The sequence below is a fragment of the Bufo gargarizans genome, chromosome 6, assembly GCF_014858855.1.
Source record: "Bufo gargarizans isolate SCDJY-AF-19 chromosome 6, ASM1485885v1, whole genome shotgun sequence".
In the NCBI taxonomy this organism is placed as follows: Eukaryota; Metazoa; Chordata; class Amphibia; order Anura; family Bufonidae; genus Bufo; species Bufo gargarizans.
Window position 1 is genome coordinate 117,229,875 of NC_058085.1, and position 22,205 is coordinate 117,252,079.

General features: G+C 45.2%; 1 protein-coding gene and 1 non-coding gene across 2 annotated transcripts; both read right to left on the minus strand.

Moving 5' to 3' along the window:
• Positions 1-616: 616 nt before the first annotated feature.
• On the minus strand, positions 617-688 carry TRNAC-GCA. The gene has a single exon. It is a non-coding gene; the product is annotated as a tRNA-Cys (tRNA).
• A 1,322-nt stretch (positions 689-2,010) lies between these two features.
• On the minus strand, positions 2,011-10,782 carry C6H17orf98 (chromosome 6 C17orf98 homolog). The gene is made up of 3 exons (XM_044299508.1): positions 10,540-10,782; positions 7,336-7,435; positions 2,011-2,168 (listed from the first exon to the last, which is right to left on the minus strand). Exons 1-3 carry the CDS (start codon positions 10,780-10,782, stop codon positions 2,011-2,013), a joined length of 501 nt encoding a protein of 166 aa, XP_044155443.1.
• Between the last annotated feature and the right edge of the window lie 11,423 nt (positions 10,783-22,205).

Below are 22,205 nucleotides of genomic sequence, written 5' to 3' on the forward strand. Positions count from 1 at the left end.
GAATATACCGAATTTTTTTATTTATCAACATATTCAATTCCATTGCTAAACAGAAATAGCAATCTGACAACTGCATATTGATAAGCCTTTGGGGGCCTAAAAAAAAAAGTTAAAGAATAAAAAAAAAAAATTTAACAATTCAAATCATCCCCTTTCCCCGGAATAAAAATTAACAATATTTAACCCATATGGCAAACAGCGTAACAGAGGAATGGCCAATTCCCCATTTATTCGTTGCTTCACCTCCCTAAAAAAGAATAAGAAGTGATTAAGAAGCCATACACACTTCAAAATGGTATAAAAAAACTATAGATCATCCTGCAAAAAATGAGCCCTCATACAGCTCCGTAGACATGTTTATAAAAGTTATAGGGGTCAGCTCTGAGCCGTCGATGCAGGAACGTCAAAAGACCTCTTAAGGTATCCTGTGGTTTCTGTCACCAAAGCAGGATAGAACTCCATTCCCAGCCATTGCCTCAGGGTGCAATCACTACATTGTACACACTGTACTGTTAGTGAACTATTCCTGCATGAAATGGTGCAAGAAGGGGTACAAACAGTATTATAGTAAATCAATTATTATATACTAACATATTCTTCAATTTAAAAAAAATGAAGGGGGCACCCGGATTTGAACCAGGGACCTCTCGATCTGCAGTCGAATGCTCTACCACTGAGCTATACCCCCTTGCTGTGCAGTGCTTCTTTTTTTCCTAATGAAACCTTTTGGAGCACTTGGAAAACAAAACAAACCTGATAAGCAAGCTTCCACAAATGATCATCTGTGAAGGTTCTCATTCATCCAGGTCATGGTATATCAGTAGTAATAAGTCAGAGCAACATGACTGGTTGTATTTTTTTTTTTTTTTTTAAAGGTGTGTCGCCAAATAGCTTTCTCAATTAAAATTGCTTGTACAAGAAGTCTCTAGTAGTAAATGCTGTTGACATCAGTCATGCAAATACAATCATCTTACCTCCATGACTGTAACACGGGTCACCAGTATTTAATGCTGGAGATTTCTCGTACAAGCCATTCTAACTCAGAGAGCCAGTTGGATGAAAAGTGAAGCGTCTTCAGAAAAATACAAATACAGTCCAGTATTAGTCCATAAAGTCCAGTTGCTCTGTGTTATTACTACTGATATCCACATATGATGAGCTGTTACCATGTGGGGTAGTTTTGGGTTGGCACTGTAGAGGAAATGTATTATGGCATGATGCCTCGGAATGCTTCTCCACTCTTCATAGTAGGGGAAGCAGGGGGCAAACAGTATTACGGGTGGGCATCTGTGGCAGACACTGTTATTGATGAATGTGTGACAGACATTTCTCAGAAAGACGAAAAGGGATCCAGCAAGTAAAATAAAATCTTTCTTCCGTGGTTCACATAAAAAAAATGTCATGTTCCCTGACGCGTTTCAACCAAATTATCGGTCTTTTTCATAGACTAAAGTACATAGACACAATGGTCACTTATGAAGGAAGGTCCAATCTGTGGCACCCACTCTTATGGGGACAGCTGTGCTTGACATTGGTAGCAGGGAATACATTTTGGGAAAGGGTTGTCTCATATTTGCATATTTTCTAAAATGTCTAAGTAAATAAAATGATATTATTGTAAAATTTTATTATTGCATCAAGCTTTAGGGATAGACTGGCCGATATTTAGGCAGATAATTGCTCATGAGCGTTTGCATGAAAGTGTAATACTGCCACCGATTGACCGATGAATTTTTAAGCATGCTTAAAAACCAGGATTGGAGACTACACAGACATAAGGTATAAGGCAAATGTCTGCTCCTGTTCTGTGTTTAGAGCCGCACCTGGTTTTGGCTCACAATCGCTGACCGAACACCTGACGTGTGAATGAGGCATAATGCAGGCTTTACTCTGGGAAACAAGCCAGTCACTACCGCAAGAGAACAAACATATCAAAGTAAACATCCAGCTTCAATACCCCTTTAATGAATCAGTGATAATGTACTAACAATGTCACACCCAGAAACCAGCTTAATGACAAGAGAAAGGGCTGACTTCACCAAAACAAGACGACTTGTTGCGGAGGGAGGGAGTATTCCGACGATATCCAAAACGCCCATTGTAACCAATCAGAGGGTGGAAGTTAGAAAGAAAGCTGCTGTGACCGGTGAACAATGTCCGGCAGTGTCCTGAGAGAACATTCAAAAGAAGACAGTGAAAAACTGGTAGAACAATTAATCCCAATGTCATCAATTTAAGGCAATTGTATGAAAATCTCCCTAGTGCCTCTAGGGGGCCTTACACACATGAATTTGGCTGTAGTGGTTCCTTTTTTCATTTAGCACTGGTGTTCTTTTAATATTTATATTTTTTGCCACCTGCTGTTTTTTTTTAGCTTTTTTTCCTAGTAATTTTTGCACACAATGCGCCTTACCACTAGCGTTTTCTTGATGGCATATTTCCCCTATAGAGGAAGTGATGTCAAAAAGCCTGGAAAAATGCCAAAATCTCCAGTGTGCTGCGTTTCTGGAAAGAAGCAAGAGAGATGAAAACCCCTAAGGAACACAAATGCCAGGAGCAAAACAAAAACAAAAAACGTTGTGTGTCCTGCTATTAATATTTCCCATGGACTTTCAGCTAACATCGGGAGCTTGCAGCAAAAAAAAAAAACATTACCATAAAGGCTGGTGCAAAAGAAGCAAAAAATAAATAAAAATATGCAGAAATGGCAGGAAAAAACTGTGTGAACCCACCCTACCATGCACACGGCCATTGGTCGGCCGTTCCGTGCATTGGGGACCGCAATTTTGCGGTCCCCAATGCACGAGCAACATCCATTTGGATTCCGCAGATGGATCTAGACCCATTCCACTTGAATGGGGTGGGGTTCCGTGCCTTTATTCCGCACCTTCCGGATTGCGGACCCATTCAAGTAATTGGGTCCGCATCCGTGATACAGTGCAAAAACTGCTGGGGCCTGTATATTGCGGACCTGCTGTTTGCGGACATATACTCAGAGTCATCATTTATTCCTTTTAAATTTCTAGTGCTCTGGTTTGTGACCTAGCAGTATATGGCACATGACCACCACAGCCAATCACTGGCCTCAGCAGCCCAGTGTATTTAAAAATAAAATAATATTTAATAAAAAGGAGGGTGTTTATTTTATGTTGGGAGGGTCTTTTATCTTCTATGAAACTCTTATATACTCAATATTACATAAAAAAAAATTTTGGGGATATTTTCTTACTGTACTCCTACCTTAGGTGTCTGCAGTCACCACCCAGTCCATACCCTAGCCCTGGTGCATTGTAGAGTAATAGTCACTCGGCAGCTGGCTTAGGTGGCAGCGAACAAAACAAGGGCTGCCCAAAGACTTTCGTCACTCGCCTATGTACTCTTCACTCGCTTTTTTGGCAGATTTTCCATTTTTATAATTTTTTTCCAGTTACAAAGCAAGGGTTAACAGCCAAACCAAACTTTTTTTTTTTTTAATCAAATATCTTTATTAGTTGTTTTTTTCCAAACATAAACAATATACAAATATATATAAAACAAGGAGGAGCGTAGTTAATATGTCTTTTACATCTCCAAATGTATAATCAGTTATATACATGCTAGTAAAGTGCTATTATGACACATTTTCCTGATAGGCCAGTCAGTATATAAAAACACAAAGTGCCCCAGGGTGGTAACTGATCTCCCTCTTCCCTTATCGAACCAAACCTATTCCCCCCCCCCCCCCCCCCCCCCAGGCCAGGCCACGGCTGTCGCAGAGGAAGACTCCGCCCTCATTCTGGCTGTTTCATAGTACGCTGTAAATCATGCTATATTCACCTAATGTACGCGAGTACTGCCGCCTAGTCATCCTCTACCAATTCAGTGTAAAAGGAATATTCACTATTAAGTCTTGGATTTCCGATTATCAGTTTCACTTCAGCCGTATAGCTTTCAGTTATGTCCGGTGTTTCTCCCCTTTACGTTTAATGAGTTCAAATTATTTTACTCTTTGCATTAGTCTTTCCCACTCCTGTAATGTAGGAGCCCTATCTATCACCCAGTTCCTAAGGATTAGTACCTTGGCCACTAGGATTCCCTTTAACCAACAGATCTGTTCACTTTTTGATACTTTATGTTTAAACTCAGGGGGGAAAAGTCAGAGTATAGCTACTTCAATAGTTAGCGGGGGACTGTTTTCAGTTATTGCCCCTATGCCCTGAAATATGCTTTGCCAGAAGGAGTTGATAACCGGACAACTCCATAACATATCCAGCAGCAGAGAAGGAGCATTTCAAACAGCAGAATTCTTTTCCTTTTTTCCCGTACATTTTGGATAAGAGACCCGGAGTCAAATATAATCTGTGTACTATTTTAAATTGTGTCATCCGGTGTTGGCATGAGAGAGAGGCCTTCTTAATATTTTTATATATCTCCCGCCATTGGAGTGGGTTGCATTCCCCTATATCCGCTTCCCATTTACCAACACTTTTAAATTTAATAACAGTGCTTAATTCCTTTGTTAATCTGCTATAAATTTGTGAAACCCTAACTTTTTTCCCAACTGAGTTATAACAAAAATCTAACAGTGTCTGCGTTCCTAGTGTTTGGGAAATTTTATTTTGCATATATGCTAGTGCATGCCCAAGTTGCGCATATCTAGTGTTGTAATATGGTGATTGGTGTCTCATAAAATATTTCCCCAATAGGTTTTAATTTTCCTGCGGTGCATATATGTGAAAACATTGTGATCCCTCTCCGGGTCCAATATTTATTGTAATTTATGGCTCTGATTCTGTAGTTTTCAGAAACACCCCATATGTGGTCGTAAACCGCTGATTTGGATGTAAATACCCTCAAATTAAAGCTGACAGTCTGCAGTTAAAGCAAATCTTGTCCGTTTAATTTCAAATCCATTGTGGTGGTGTATAGAGCCAAAAATGTTAGAATTGTGCCGATGTCCCAATATTTATGGACCTGACTGTAGCTTAGATATAGCTATATCTAAATGATGGACAATTATTAACTTTTTGTGTCCTGGAGGTGGTATTAGGAGTGTAATGTGGACTTGTTGAGGGGGCCAGGGCTCTAATAACGGTCCCCAGATGCGGGAGGGGAACGGATAAACTGGCCCATGGAAGTGAGGGAAGAAGCCAGACACCTACCCTGCTGCCGAATTAATCTATCACCATGGCTTTGGTAAGGATCGCGCATGCGCGATCGCTTACAATAGCTGAGGCTGTGTAAGGAGAGCGAGAGAGGGGCGGGCACCAAAGGCTCTGACGTCTCGTTTACAGAGCCGGAAGCTTATAAACGAGACGCCAGCACCTGAGCAGGGTTGACGACGGCAATGGCGAAACAGCGCAAAATCAATAAAGTAAGTGATTTAGAAAAGTGTTTAATATAGTAATATAATAGCTCTTAGCATACATTTATATAACTCAGATAACTCCTTTAAGAAAGGCGAGTGCTATAGCTGAAATCTAGCTCTGCAGTCTTAGGAACACCTGGCATTATTACATGTGGGCATGCAGGGCCAGACTGGCCTACCGGGATACCGGGAAAATTCCCGTTAGGCCGGTAGCCTTGACTGCCGCACGGCCGGCCGTGCCGACAGTGAGGAGGCTCCTTGACTGGTGCAGTATATATTACACAGAGTGAGTGACTGACAGAGAGAGGAGCCCCTCCCCCGCCCACAACAGCAGGCTTCGGTGTAACGTTATATTTCCCTACCTCGTGAGATTTCCCTACCCTCGTCACTTCCGATCACACCGGACATGACGTGAGGAGGTGTGTCGCGCCGCGCAGGCGCACAACGACGAGGTAGGGAAATTTCACAGCAGAGTGCGCATACGTATTTTTCCCTTCCCTAACCGTTGGTGAGGCTCCCGGCGCATGCGCAGTGTCGGCCGGTGTCCAGCTAAGAACATCCATCTGATCACCGCGCCTGCACACTGGCCCGTAATTTTTCCCTACCCTAACCGCTGGCGAGGCTCCCAAGGCAGCGCACTTTACTGTGAAATTTCCCTACCGCGTCGTTGTGAGCCTGTGCGGCGCAGCACACCTCCTCACGTCATGTCCGGTGAGACTGGAAGTGACAAGGGTAGGGAAATATAATGTTACACCAGCACGGACATTGCCCAGAGCCTGACTCCTCCCACACATGTGACTGATCACATGATCATGACATCACGGAAGGTCCTTTAGCCTGGTAGCTGCTGCTTGTGCAGAGCTGTCATCCGGCTGTTCAGGGCTGTGTGTCAGGTAGGAGGCTGAGTACAGAGGCTGGTGATTTTATCAATAGGAGTTTCAATAGGAGAGCGATTGTTTCAGCAGTAAAGAAAGACTTTACATACAAAGACAGTTATGTGCGCTGTCTAGGACACATGAGGGGACATTAATAAAGTAATGCTGTGACACATAGGGCCATGAGGGGGACCAGCATAATATGCTATATGTGTCATTCACACATATAGCATCTTATGCTGGTCCCCCTCATGGCCCTATGTGTCATAGCACACATCCCCCATAACAGTGCATCATCCATAGGTTCCCCATAACAGTGTCATCCACAGATCCTTCATAACAGTGTCATCCACAGATCCACCATAACGGTGCCATCCACAGATCCCCCATAACAGTGCCATCCACAGATCCCCCATAACAGTGCCATCCACAGATCCCCTCCATAACAGTGTCATCCACAGATCCCCTCCATAACAGTGTCATCCACAGATCCCCTCCATAGCAGTGTCATCCACAGATCCCATCCATAACAGTGTCATCCACAGTTCCCCTCCATAACAGTGTCATCCACAGATCCCCTCCATAACAGTGTCATCTACAGATCCCCCATAACAGTGCAAATAGACCTCTAGCACAATTCCCTTAAACTATCACATATCGTTATCGCATACTGGTTGGGAAAAGCTGGTCTACTGTGATAATATGAACAATGGTGGTTCTACAAAACAGCTATAGTGGGGCAAAATTCATATTCGTGTTAACACACGTGTTTTAAAATGAATGCTTTTGCCTTTTATAAACAAGTAAATAATGACGCAATGCTGTGGGGCTGGTATTTTTTTTCCAGGGCTGGTTTGTATCCCCAGTCCGGCCCTGTGGGCATAGTAGGCTGCCAATGGAACTGACTCACTGGCGTTTATTGATTATTTGACTGCCGATACAGGTAGCAGATCAATTATGAAGTGTATATGCCAGGGGTATAGCCAAAGGCTCAGGGGCCCCTGATGTTAAAATTAAGCTTCATATTCCCCCCACACACACACACACACAAACTCCTGATCAATCACACATTTCAGGTTCCTAACTCTGTAAAGATCATTATGTATTTCTCACCTGCTCCACTCCAGTTTCTCTGGTCCAAGTATCTTGGTTCTGTTCCCCAGATGTTGTCAAAATCCGCAATCAAACCATTTGCTGAGATCCCGCCATGACCCTGTTATATAAGAAAAGAAGATGAGGATAAATTATATATTACCAATTGTGGCTTTCAAACTCACAGTGTAGATGGAGTGCTCTGCATTACTTTATCAATCTGTGGCTCTCCAGCTGTTGGACTGGTCCAGCTACCAGCCTACTGCTATTGGGGCCTACTGGAGGCTGGTGGTCACTGGATTCCATTAATAATAACTGTTAATAAAGCTGTAAAGGAAGGGGACAATGAATCCCTGAAGTCCACCTGCCCCAATGTCCCTACCTACTTGCACGATCCCTCCTAAGCGACAACCCACAACTGGACCACAGTCCCTTCTTAGCTAAGTGCAAGGGCCTAAACCTAGAAGTATGAGAGTAGTTAGACAGAAAGAAGTCAGAACCAGACAGGCAAAACCAGGACTAGATAAGAATTCAAGAACAAAGTCAAAATCAGACCAGAGTCTAAACTAGAGAAATACATCAGAACCAACACAGGATACGAACACAAAGTCAAATACCAAACGAGGTCAGTGCCAGGAGATCATGTCAGGGAATAAACGGCAGTCAGGAGCAAAGTCAGGGACAATCCAAAAGTCAGAAACAGATCCAAACACAGGTACAATACACGGTAGTGAGGCAGCGAAGACCAATCATGGGCACTTGCTGCCTGTTTAAATATCCCTCTGGCATAGAGCATGTGATGCCAGAACCATGTCTGATTGGCCTAATGCTTCTGTTCCCTGATAGGCCAAGCTGCTCCTATGTCAGTGGGGCTTGCTGCCATGACAATGGAACAATGCCAGCAGCGCCGCCAAGAAGGGGCGGAACCTGTCACAGGAGCACCTCCAGGTGAATCCATTACAAAAGCATCACCATGCATAGTGTACAAAACCATGCTCGTGGATTTTTTTCAAGGCATAATACTAGAAGCAGATATGAATGAACCATGTAAGGGTAATTTCACATTTGCTGCAGAGGATTCCGCCGGAACTGCCTGCCGGATCCGGATGTGAATCCATCTGACAAATGCATTGAAATACCGGATCCGTCTTTCCGATGTCATCCGGAAAAACGAATCCAGTATTGCATTTTTAAAAGTCTGCGCATGCACAGCCGGGAATCCGGATCCTTTTTGCCGGAACACTTAATGCCGGATCCGGCACTAATGCACTTAAATGTAAATTAATCCTGGATCCGGAATTCCGGCAAGTGATCAGTAATTTTGGCCGAAGAGAAAACAGCATGCTGCTGTATTTTCTCCATCCAAAAAACATAAGAGGGACTGAACTGATGCATCCTGAACGGAATGCTCTTCATTCAGAATGCATTATGATAAAACGTATCATTTTTTTTCCGGTATTGAGCTCCTGGGACGGAACTCAATACTGGAAAACAAAAATGCTAGTGTGAAAGTACTAGCAAATGCTGTTCTTTTAAGTGCCTCTCCACTCTGGATAATACACCAAAAAAACATTTCCTCTTTGATGTCCTTTTAAATTAGAGATAAAGCTATAATGGCTGTGGGAGCAACTTGTCCTCTTTTTGTTTACACATGCACAGAGGTTCACCATTACAGACTAAGGAATCCGGTACTGCATCTCCGTCTCACTCACGTGTTATGGGCCAGTGGTGTTCCATCTACAGTATCTATACCTTAGGGAGTACATGCCGCAGACTAATGGGGTACATCAAGTGGAAAAAAGGGAAACATCAAGAGGAAAAAAAACTAATCTAACACTGTCCTAGTGTAGTACCCCAGAGTCGTACTACCATTCCTACACCCTACTACTGTCTCTAATCGCTAACCTCTAATGTCATCTGAGCATTTATTCCAGGTCCTCTTACACTGTGCATTGATTAAATTTCTTTGAAACTGTTATGTTCATGTACTGTGGCTGGTTCACCAGCAGGTGGCAGTGTATCTGTCAAAAACAGATTTTTAGATAGAATGAAACTTACCATTCCATTCTAACCCCTGTTGGGCAGAAGTGGGCTAGTCCTGCTTCCTACCAAGGGAGGGGAATTGCCACCCCTCCTACAGCAGAAGTGCCAAAGGGAAGCAGCTCATAGAGCACTGTGACTCCTTATAGATACGAACAGAGTATCACGAGGGGGTCAACTCTGTGTGCTGTCCGCATCCGTAGCTCCGTTCCGTGGCCCCACAAAAATTAAAGATCATGTCCTATTCTTGTCCGTTTTGCAAGAATAGGCATTTAAATAATGGTCTGTCCATTACGTTCCGCAAATTGCAGAAGGCACACGGGCGGCATCCGTGTTTTGCGTATCTGCAATTTGCGGACCGCAAAACACACGACGTTCATGTGAACAAGCCCTTAGCCAGATGCTTAGTGAACGGGGCTACATTTTTAACCAGATTTGACAAAAAGTCACAAGTATACACTGGTCCCCTGATGGAGTACAAACAGAGCATTTGCAATAAATACAACAACAAAAAAAACAAGGGTATTTTGTGTAACAAATTCATAAAAATGTAGGACTTTTTGTAGACTATGTTCACAAAACGGATTTTAAAAATCCGCCTACAAAATTCAGCACAGAATCATTTTTCTTTATGCAGTTTTTGTTGCTTTTTTTAACCAATGGGTGTTTACCTCAATACAAAACTGCATGGTGCGTACATGTATGGAGTGTTTTTTTGACCCTTTCCATTCATTTCAATGTGCGATTCAGCGAGGATTCTACCCCAAGATAGAGCAATGCATGCAGCTTCTAATGCTGTTTCCCATTGAAATGAATGGGAGGCTGTTTAGAGGTGTTTTTTTCGAGATGATTTTGAGATAAAAATGCGCCCAAAAACTGTGTAAACTGGCCCTTAGACACAATCTTAAACTGCCCCAGATTTACAGTATCATAGTGGTTGATGCTGGATGATAAATGTGGTTTACCTATAGAATGTCTCATCACCTATTGCATGGCTTAGTTTACTCCAAAAAATGTTCCAAAATGTTGGTGTGTTTTTTTTTTTTTGGTTCATGATACAACCTTTCCCATGAAGCCACAGCCCTTTCTTCTAAACCACACCCTTTGTTATACAAGACACAGGGTGATGGGTTCCACAGCACAGAAGGCTGCCATATGTTATCTATTAGATAATACCGTGCTTACCTGTCTAGTCTTCTTAAGCAATGCCTGGACTGAGGGGTTCCTAAAATATGACTGGGTATGAGGGTCCCGCTGTGGGTTGTATGGAGGGATAGCCCCCCACAGATGGGGCAGTCTGTTACTACGTGTCAGGCTGCTCACGGCATTGCCGTCCAATATAAACCCCCTTTCCTGTTCTTCCCTCCATTGCTTCTTGCGGGTGGGGAACTGGCTCCAATTTATTAGTCTTGCTGGTGGGTGAGCCATGTTCTCTGTAGCAGCTAAAGAGAAGAGTGTGATGTCACAATGACTTGATGTAGAAACAATGGAGGAGGCGGTGGCTCTGCATAGGAGGACCCCATACTATTAGCCAAGCAGATCAAAGCTCATAGTTTTCTGACATATGATGAAATATGGAAGCAGCAAACTGATTAGTTGCTATGGGCAAATGCTCTTTTTATCTATAGGAACCCATATGTATGTTTTCGCACAGTGTATTAGTGCACAGTAACCTATAACTGCAACTGTATCAGGTTAGCTTCAAGGCTCCCTGCAAATTCTCCCTCAGGTGCCAATCAGTAATGGGTAAAAGGGGACATCAACTGACTAATTGGTCCATTTTATATTGAGCAACTTCTTGGTTGGTGTCAATATGTGAAGTCATGAAGACTGAATGTGTTGGTACTGAAAAAAACTGATTCGACATTAATCCATATTCTAAGATGATCTCACCTCTTCACTGTTTGCAAACCTTTCTTCCATTCTCCAAAAAGTTTACTATCTCGTCCTGGAGAGAAATCTGGATGATTTCACAGAGGTAAGTGTTTAGAGATCCTGAAGGGTATTTTAATTTGTTTTACAAACTGCCTTCCAGGAAATTATGGTGTCTCTCAGAACAATGGATCTTTTCACATAGGATGGAGGGGCACCTGTGTATGCACAAGAGCGCAGACGTCCCATGGGGCACAAAGATCAGATTCCAGCTCATAGGCAGAAAAGCAGTTCAATTTTTTGACCCAGTTCTAGGGGTAAGAGTAGTCGAAAAACTACTCGACTCTGAGAGTCAAGTTGTTTTTCACAATAGGTGCACACAACAAGGAGGGTGTGCCTAGTTTATGACAAGGTGCACACCTCTTCATAAGGCCTCTAGCTTGCCGAGGACGCATTCCTTATCTGAAAAGGGATGTGGCTTGGCAAGAAATGAGCGTGGTCTCAGAGGCATCACTTGGTGCCAAAAATTGCACCAGAATTGCACAATTCTGCCATAAAATAATTATTACTCCTACCAGTAATTTGGTTTTCCAGAGTCCATGACAGCACCAGAAGAAAGGGTCCTCCGCCCAGGACAGGAAACCCACAGATATTTCAGGGGCCTCTCCATTCCTTTTTTCAGAGACGAAAGAGAGCACCCCCGACATCCAATCTGGATGATTTCACAGAGGTAAGTGTTTAGAGATCCTGAAGGGTATTTTAATTTGTTTTACAAACTGCCTTCCAGGAAATTATGGTGTCTCTCACAACAATGGATCTTTTCACATAGGATGGAAGGGCACCTATCTGTGTATGCACAAGAGCGCAGACGTCACATGGGGCACAAAGATCAGATTCCAGCTCATAGGCAGAAAAGCAGTTAGATTTTTTGACCCAGTTCTAGGGGTAAGAGTAGTCGAAAAACTACTCGACTCTGAGAGTCAAGTTGTTTTTCACAATAGGTGTACACAACAAGGAGGGTGTGCCTAGTTTATGACAAGGTGCACACCTCTTCATAAGGCCTCTAGCTTGCCGAGGACGCATTCCTTATCTGAAAAGGGATGTGGCTTGGCAAGAAATGAGCGTGGTCTCAGAGGCATCACTTGGTGCCAAAAATTGCACCACAATTGCACAATTCTGCCATAAAATGATTATTACTCCTACCGGTAATTTGGTTTTCCAGAGTCCATGACAGCACCAGAAGAGAGGGTCCTCCGCCCAGGACAGGAAACCCACAGATATTTCAGGGGCCTCTCCATTCCTTTTTTCAGAGACGAAAGAGAGCACCCCCGACATCCATACTTCTGATCCATCCGAATCCATATGAGTTTAATTAATCAAACACTTTATTTTTTTTCACACCCTGTGCACCATAACCAAGACCCATCACCAACATCATAATAAAAGGAGGGAAATATAAGGGTGCTGTCATGGACTCTGGAAAATCTAATTACCAGTAAAAGTTATAATAATTTTCCCTTCGCCCTATGACAGCACCAGGAGAGATCCGAGAGATAGAAAATTAGGGTGGGATAATAGCTTGCTGAACCTTGCGACCAAAAGAAAGGTCAGAACTCAGAAACAGAGGAGAGGTCCAGCCTATAGTGTTTACAGAAGGTGTGACACAGCGAGGGATTCTGTCTGGCAAGGCAGGCATTTTCCTCCATGTGCGGCTGGGCTGGTTTCTAGCCAGGTAAGGTCAAATACCAGAGTTTAAGTGCCGGCCGGGTTTTGGCAGCACCTGGCTGTCCTTAAATAGGCAGCTGGGCTCAGCAGAGAGGTCTCTGTTTTGGGGATCTGAGGCTTTGTGTCGTGCTGGAGGGCTGAGAGCCGCACGCTGGAGAAACAGGCCCCCTAAAGCCTGCTGTGGACTACTGGAGGCAGAACTGCCAGCATGGTGACTTATGTTATTTGAAATTTCCATTGTGTGTAAATTAACACGAAGATTGCGAAGTTGCATGCAGTTTTGTGCCATTGCCTCAAGTGTGAATAAACACTGACGTTTTGAGTTAAGAACTTGTATTTTGCCTCTGTACTGTGCCCCCTTAACCTATCTGCAGTGACCAGGATACGGGTATACGCTGACGCCTCTTTAATGCAGTGGCCAGGTCAGGTGGATAATATTCTGTATTTGTCGTAACGCCAATTGCAGCATGCGCAGGGTACTATCCCAGGGCCCTTCCAAGGTGTTTAACGCACGTCCCAGACTAGGAATGACAGAATGGTGTAATGGCCTATAATGTCTCTGTAGGATTGTGATAATTGTGTCATAGTGTCTCCTGCCTGGGTATGGCTGGACTCCTGGTTCCCTTGCAATAAATTTGAGTGTAGTGATAGTAGGAGTTGATAGTAGGAGTAATAGAGGAATTTTGATGTCCAGACCTTTAGATGAAGTTCAAACGTTTCTTTACTGAAGATAACTTGTATCCAAGCAGTATACAGCTTTGGTCTCTGGTCCCAGCAGGTTTAGGCAATGATTGGCAGGAATGAATACTTCTGCTTTAAATCTGGATCTTGCAGGATAAGTAGTCTGCTTGGTAGCTCTGTAATTGTGACAGGAATTAATCTTCTGCACTTTTCTGTAACTTCTACTGTATGGGGACAGACTAGCTGAGAAGGGATGGCTTCTCCTAGGTCTCTAGGTATCTCAGATGGATTCTCAGAGGATGCTTTCTTTCTGGAACTCTGGAGGTGGTAGTTAGTTTTCTGCTTCTTTTCATCCAGCTGAGGCTGAAGGTGCTCAGACTGGGAATATGATCAAGTCTCAGCCGAGACAAGATCCTTGCTGTCTTCCCTATGCAGGGGAACTCCTTACACACACACACCCTACCCCAAGCATTTTTTGGTTTCTGCATTTTTCAGGCACGGTTCTATGTCATACATTAAACCAGAGGCCCAGGAAAAAATGGAGGCTGTTGTGAAGGCCCTCATGGAGGCTAATCTGCAGCAGCGAGAGACAAACCTGCAGCAACGCGAGGCTAATAAGCAGCAGCAGGAGACTAACCAGTTGCTCCTACAACACGTGATGGCTTTGCAGACAGCACGGGCAACCCTGAGCGTCCACGATGCCCGGAAAGCAGTCCTTGCCGCGATTCCAAAGATGACCCCCCAGACGACATCGAAACCTACTTAGCAATGTACGAGAAAGTGGCCATCAGGGAAAAGCTACCCTGTGACCAGTGGGCTGAGGTCGTCACTCCATTCCTGGCATCCAATTCCCAGCGGGTGTATTTCGACTTGCCGGACGATCAATCGGCCGACTACCAATAAGTAAAGGGTTAGATTTCGGCAAGAATGGGGGTGAATGTGTTGGTCCGGGCCCAGCGGGTACATCAGTGGGAGTTTAAGCGGCTGAGCCTGCAAGGACCCAGTATTATGACTTACTCCACCTATTGCAAAAGTGGCTACAGCCTGATGTGCTGAGTCCCGCGGCTATTCTGGATAGACTATTGGCTGATATGTTCTGGAGGGCTCTGCCACCCCCTCTCCAGCACTGGATCGGCCAGGTGTCTCCTGGCAATGCCCTATAAATGGTGGACCTGGTGGAGCGCTACAAGGCTACTAAGACTGTTAGAGGGGGTTCTTTTGGGAGGGGGGACAGTCAAACCCCGTAAATCTCCCAGACCTGGCGACTTGTACCAACCAAAGCCACCTGGGGTGTACCCTCTACGGACCTGGCTCTGTAGTCTGCTGGCGGTGTCAGGAGCCGGGCCATGTAAGAGTTGACGGTCCCCATCAGGTGGAACCCATGGATACTAACTATGGCTACTGTCAGTCGCTATATGCCAGGAAGCTGTGTGCAGCAGGTACCCCAATAACTCTAAACCACCTGTGCCAGGTGGAGGTAGTAGACACTCCACCGGAGGCTCTGCTGGACTCAGGGAGTCTGGTGTCCCTAGTAAGGGCTCCCCTGGTACGGTTAGCGGAGTATACTGGCCGGAAAATCGGGGTCATGTGCATCCATGTAGACCTAAAGGACTATCCCACCTCCCTGGTGTCTCTAACCACAGGGGCTGGCAGATGGACTCACGAAGTGGCAGTTGCCCCAAATTTACACTACGAACTTATAATAAGGAGAGACTTCCTGTCACTGTGGCCTGCTATGAGAGTGACTGATACCAATGACACAGGGGTAACCCTAGCAGAGTGGCCCGGCTCAGGGGGGAGACCACAACCCTGGGAACCTGAGACCGAAGGGCCAGTGGTAGGGGTGACCGCCACTTCGTGGAGGAGGGGGAGATAACCCCACTAAGTGTGATGGTGGGAGACATGGAGGACTTGCTGCCAGGTCCTGAATTGGCAGACCTCAATGTCTACGGGGATAATTTTGGTACTGCCCAACGTCGGGACCCAACCCTATACCGCGCCTGAGAAAATGTGTTAATAGTAGATGGTGAACCACAACAACCTGGGGCAGAGTCAATGTTTCCCCGTTTTGTCGTTCATCAGGATATGTTGTATCTGGTAAACCAACTACGGGGTGAGCCTACTGAACAGGTGGTGGTTCCCAAGAATTCATCCTGCTGCTTTTGTCAGCAGTCACATCATCAATAAATACAAGAGAACCAGTTCCATTGGCAGCCATACATGCTCACTCCATGCAGTGGCGTCTCTAGCTTTCAAATTTTTGGGGGGCACACTGGGGGCCAGGATAAAAGTAGGGGGGGCAGCTATAACAACTATACATTTACACAAGTATGCTTAGAAATGCTGCGATACTTTAGCCAATGCGTAAAACTGCAACAGGGAAGAAACGTCCTGCTGTCTGTGGTTTAAAAAATAAATAAAAATCACTCAGATTTCAACATGTCCTAGTTGCCTGTGGATGACACTTTTATAGGGAGGGGGATCTGTGGATGACACATATCGTATATAGCATCTTAGGCTATATGTGTCATCCACAGATCCACCCCATGACAGTGTCATCCCCATTTCCCCCTCCATAACAGTGTCATCCACAGATCCCCCTCCCTATAACAGTGTCATCCACAGATCACCCTCCCTATAACAGTGTCATCCACAGATCACCCTCCCTATAACAGTGTCATCCACAGTTCCCCTCCCTATAACAGTGTCATCCACAGTTCCCCTCCCTATAACAGTGTCATCCACAGATCCCCCTCCCTAAAACAGTGTCATCCACAGATCCCCCTCCCTATAACAGTGTCATCCACAGATCTCCCTCCCCGCCTCTCACAGGAGTGTGCATTTGACATTTCTAAACTGTATTCCATATCCTGCAGTAACTTTAACTTTAAATCAGGATTCAGCGGCCGCTCATCTCTGCTAGTACCTTAACCTTACACCACTCGTCTAGCTTCGGTAACAGGGCTAGGCTACAGCCTACAGGCACTGCCTGTTAGTTGTTACAGAGCGAGTGCTAATTTCTGCAGGTCAGAGGATACGGATTACAGTTTAGAAGAAATGTACACTCCTGTGAGCTGTCCAGTGGCGGATCCAGAGCCTGGTCTCGGGAGAGGCACTTCCAGATTATTTTCTGTCCGCCGCCACAGAACAAGGGTAATTTTAGAACAGACTACACAGTGTAGAGGTATACTGTATATTGTGTGGCACAGTGTAGAGGTATACTGTATATTGTGTGGCACAGTGTAGAGGTATACTGTATATTGTGGGGCACAGTGTAGAGGTAAACCAGTGGCGTAGCGTGGGTTGCCAGCACCAGGGGCAAGCCAAAAATTGCGCCCCCCCCCCCCCCCCCGCGCCTACCCCAGGCACGCCACTTTTAACAGATACTATAGTAGATCACTAGCAGTCCTATGTAACACCTCAGATAACACAGAGATAACTCTCTGAGTACAGATAATGTAGTAGATGGGTGTGAGGCCCCAGAATTCAGAACACACACAGTGTGACCTGAAGTCTGGGGCCAGAATGCGGCAGTATGGGCCAAATTCTCAATCCACCCTCCAACCCTACCATGAAACAGATATGTGGATGGACATTATTATTACAGTAGAATACCGCACCATACCTGTTACATCCAGTGACGTCTCCTGTGATGTAGACTCTCCTCGACGTCTTCATTCAGAGATAAGACCACCATGATAACTTCTTTCAGCCGCTTCTCGTCTCTGCAGAGTTTCACCGAAAAAAATTTAGGTTCCTCACTTTACTATCATGCTCTCCTTCCTGGTGTCTCAACACTGTCATCCTGCTGCCCCCCAATACTGAGCTAGAGCCAGACAGATAGCTTTCATTCCCCATAATATTATTCCACCTGTATATTATAATGGCCCCCTCTTTATTATTAATGTACTGGCCCCCTCTTTAATAACAAAGAGGGGGCCAGTACATTAATAATAAAGAGGGGCCATTACATTAATAATAAAGAGGGGGCCATTATATTAGCAAAGAGGGGGCCAGTACATTAATAATAAAGAGGGGCCATTACATTAATAATAAAGAGGGGGCCATTATATTAATAATAAAGAGGGGGCCAGTACATTAATAATAAAGAGGGGCCATTACATTAATAATAAAGAGGGGGCCATTATATTAATAACAACGAGGGGGCCATTATATTAGCAAAGAGGGGGTCATTACATTAATAATAAAGAGGGGCCATTACATTAATAATAAAGAGGGGGCCATTATATTAGCAAAGAGGGGGCCAGTACATTAATAATAAAGAGGGGCCATTACATTAATAATAAAGAGGGGGCCATTATATTAATAATAAAGAGGGGGCCAGTACATTAATAATAAAGAGGGGCCATTACATTAATAATAAAGAGGGGGCCATTATATTAATAACAACGAGGGGGCCATTACATTAATAAAAAGAGGGGGCCATTGCATTAATAATAAAGAGGGGGCCATTATATTAGCAAAGAGGGGCCATTACATTAATAACAAAGAGGGGGCCATTACATTAATAATAAAGAGGGGGTCATTATATTAATAATAAAGAGGGGGTCATTACATTAATAACAAAGAGGAGGCCATTACATTAATAACAAAGAGGGGGTCATTATATTAATAATAAAGAGGGGGCCATTACATTAATAATAAAGAGGGGGCCATTATATTATTAATAAAGAGGGGCCATTACATGAATAACAAAGAGGGGGCCATTACATTAATAATAAAGAGGGGGCCATTATATTAATAACAAAGAGGGGGCCATTATATTAATAACAAAGAGGGGGTCATTACATTAATAATAAAGAGGGGGTCATTACATTAATAATGAAGAGGGGGTCATTACATTAATAATGAAGAGGGGGTCATTACATTAATAACAAAGAGGGGGCCATTACATTAATAACAAAGAGGGGGTCATTACATTAATAATAAAGAGGGGGTCATTACATTAATAATGAAGAGGGGGTCATTACATTAATAGTAATGTACTGGCCCCCTCTTTATTATTAATATAATGCCCCCCTTTTTATTAATAATGTACTGGCCCCCTCTTTGTTATTAATATAATGTCCCCCTCTTTGTTATTAATGTACTGGCCCCCTCTTTGTTATTAATATAATGTCCCCCTCTTTGTTATTAATGTACTGGCCCCCTCTTTGCTAATATAATGTCCCCCTCTTATTACTGTGCCAATGCCATAGCCTTTCTGCTCCAGTCCTCTCCCACCCCCCCTACTGCCCCCAGAGCCTCTGCACTGCAATTAGGAAAGGTAACATAAAAAAAAAATACTTACCCATCTCCATCCCTGCTTGTTCCCGCCGCAGGCGGTCACGAACGCCTCACTGTGCCTTCCTGCGCCGCGTCATCGCGTCATCTCGCGAGACCCGACGCAGGAGGTCACAGTGAGGTTATCGTGACCGAGTCCTGCATCGCTCTACTGCCTTATAGGCTTCAGGCCACTAGGCCTGAAGCCTATGGGGCATAACGGAGGGGACGGGAGCCATAGGCTCCCGTAGCCCTCATTGAAATTTCGGCTGCCTGGCGCCCCCTGCAATTTGGCGCCCGGGGCAACGGCCCCTCCGGCCCCCCCCACGCTACGCCCCTGAGGTAAACTGTATATTGTGGGGCACAGTGTAGAGGTAAACTGTATATTGTGGGGCACAGTGTAGAGGTATACTGTACATTGTGTGGCACAGTGTAGAGGTATACTGTACATTGTGTGGCACAGTGTAGAGGTATACTGTACATTGTGTGGCACAGTGTAGCGGTATACTGTATATTGTGTGGCACAGTGTAGGCTATATGTGTATAACAAACATATGTCACATGAAAACTTACAATTACTTGGCTTGACCCTTGGGGATCTCGGACACCACTTCCACACTTGGCTGGGGGGCTCAGTGGAGCTGATGTTGTGTTTTATCCTAATGAGAATGATTTCATAATAAGGATTTGGAGAAAGGGCAGAGGGATAGCAGAGCAGGGAGAGGCTGGTGCTGCTACTAGGGGATCATACCATGGGGGTGTAATAAAGCCCACCATAATGCCCCCCCCCAGTAGAAATAATTCTCCTTATAATGTGACAATGCAAAAAATACCCCTTTGTAATGCCTCAAGTTAGGCTAATGTCCCTATAATACTCCTATATAGTGCCCCAGTAAATGCCCCCATAGTGCTCCTCTCCCCCCTTCCTCCTAGTGCCCCCCATAATGTACCAGTATAAAATGCACCATATATCGTACCCCAGTAGATGCCCTCAGTGTCCCCCATAATTTGCAAGTATTCAATTCCCCTTCTTAGTGCCCCCTGTAGGTGACTCCATAGTACTCCTCTCCCCCCTTCCCCATAGTACCCACCATAATGTGTCCCATTATAAAGTGCTACTGTACAGAGCCCCCCCCCATATAAAATACCCCTTCTTTGTGGCCTCAATAGATGCCCCTATAGTGCCCACCAATAACGTGCCAGTAAAAAGTGCCCCCAATAACATGCCAGTAATAAGTGCCCCCAATAACGTGCCAGTAATAAGTGCCCCCAATAACGTGCCAGTAATAAGTGCCCCCAATAACGTGCCAGTAATAAGAGCCCAGCCCTCATCACGTGCCAGTAATAAGAGCCCCCCAATGTGCCAGTAGCAAGAGCCCCCCATCATGTGCCAGTAATAGGCCCCCCATCATGTGCCAGTAATAAGCCCCCCATCATGTGCCAGTAATAAGCCCCCCATCATGTGCCAGTAATAATCCCCCCATCATGTGCCAGTAATAAGCCCCCCCATCATGTGCCAGTAATAAGCCCCCATCATGTGCCAGTAATAAGCCCCCATCATGTGCCAGTAATAAGCCCCCCATCATGTGCCAGTAATAAGCCCCCCATTATGTGCCAGTAATAAGCCCCCCATCATGTGCCAGTAATAAGCCCCCCATCATGTGCCAGTAATAAGCCCCCATCATGTGCCAGTAATAAGCCCCCCATCATGTGCCAGTAATAAGCCCCCCATCATGTGCCAGTAATAAGCCCCCCATCATGTGCCAGTAATAAGCCCCCCATCATGTGCCAGTAATAAGCCCCCCATCATGTGCCAGTAATAAGCCCCCCATCATGTGCCAGTAATAAGCCCCCCATCATGTGCCAGTAATAAGCCCCCCATCATGTGCCAGTAATAAGCCCCCCATCATGTGCCAGTAATAAGCCCCCCATTATGTGCGAGTAATAAGCCCCCCCATCATGTGCCAGTAATAGGCCTCCATCATGCACCAATAATAAGCCCCCCCATCATGTGCCAGTAATAAGCCCCCATCATGTGCCATTAATAAGCCCCCATCATGTGCCAGTAATAAGCCCCCCATCATGTGCCAGTAATAAGCCCCCCCAATGTGCCAGTAACAAGAGCCCCCTAATGTGCCAGTAACAAGGGCCCCCTGATGTGCCTGTAATAAGCCCCCCATCATGTGCCAGTAATAAGCACCCCCAATGTGCCAGTAATAAGCCCCCCATCATGTGCCAGTAATAAGCCCCCCAATGTGCCAGTAACAAGAGCCCCCTAATGTGCCTGTAATAAGCCCCCCCAATGTGCCAGTAACAAGAGCCCCCTAATGTGCCTGTAATAAGCCCCCCATCATGTGCCAGTAATAAGCCACCCCATCATGTGCCAGTAATAAGCCACCCCATCATGTGCCAGTAATAAGCCCCCCCAATGTGCCAGTAACAAGAGCCCCCCTAATGTGCCTGTAAAACTATTGTCCCGCACTGTATGGCTCAGGCGGCGCAATGACGTAATCGCGCCGGCCTCTGATAGGCTGCCGGCCTAGTGCCAGCACCCTATCAGAGGAAGGGGAAGAGACACGCCTCTCCCTCCCCTGCCGCAGCACAGGCAGATGACTATGGAGATGAGCGCAATGGAAGTGCTCATCTCCCTGTTGTGCCCGGCTGCAGCTGCTCAGTTGGGGGGGCATTTTAGTTGGGGGGGCACAGCGTGATGTAGGGGGGGCCGTGGCCCCCTCTGGCCCCCCCTGGCGACGCCACTGACTCCATGACACTACCACCACCATGCTTCATTGATGAGGTGGTATGCTTAGGATCATGAGCAGTTCCTTTCCTTCTCCATACTCTTCTCTTCCCATCACTCTGGTACAAGTTGATCTTGGTCTCATCTGTCCATAGGATGTTCCAGAACTGTGAAGGCTTTTCTAGATGTCATTTGGCAAACTCTAATCTGGCCTTCCTGTTTTTGAGGCTCACCAATGGTTTACATCTTGTGGTGAACCCTCTGAATTCACTCTGGTGAAGTCTTCTCTTGATTGTTGACTTTGACACACATACATCTACCTCCTGGGGAGTGTTCTTGATCTGGCCAACTGTTGTGAAGGGTGTTTTTTTCACCAGGGAAAAAATTCTTCGGTCATCCACCACAGTTGTTTTCCGTGGTTCTCCGGGTATTTTGGTGTTGCTGAGCTCACCGGTGCGTTCCTTCTTTTTAAGAATGTTCCAAACAGTTGTTTTGGCCACACCTAATGTTTTTGTTATCTCTCTGGTTTGTTTTGTTTTTTCAGCCTAAT

Coding starts and splice junctions, on each gene's coding strand:
- C6H17orf98 (XM_044299508.1), bottom strand. CDS start 10,782: ATGGCTCACCCACCAGCAAGACTAATAAATTGGAGCCAGTTCCCCACC. Junction 7,436..10,539: donor TGCTTAAGAAGACTAGACAG/GTAAGCACGGTA, acceptor CTTATATAACAG/GGTCATGGCGGGATCTCAGC. Junction 2,169..7,335: donor GAGAAACTGGAGTGGAGCAG/GTGAGAAATACA, acceptor ATGTTCTCTCAG/GACACTGCCGGACATTGTTC.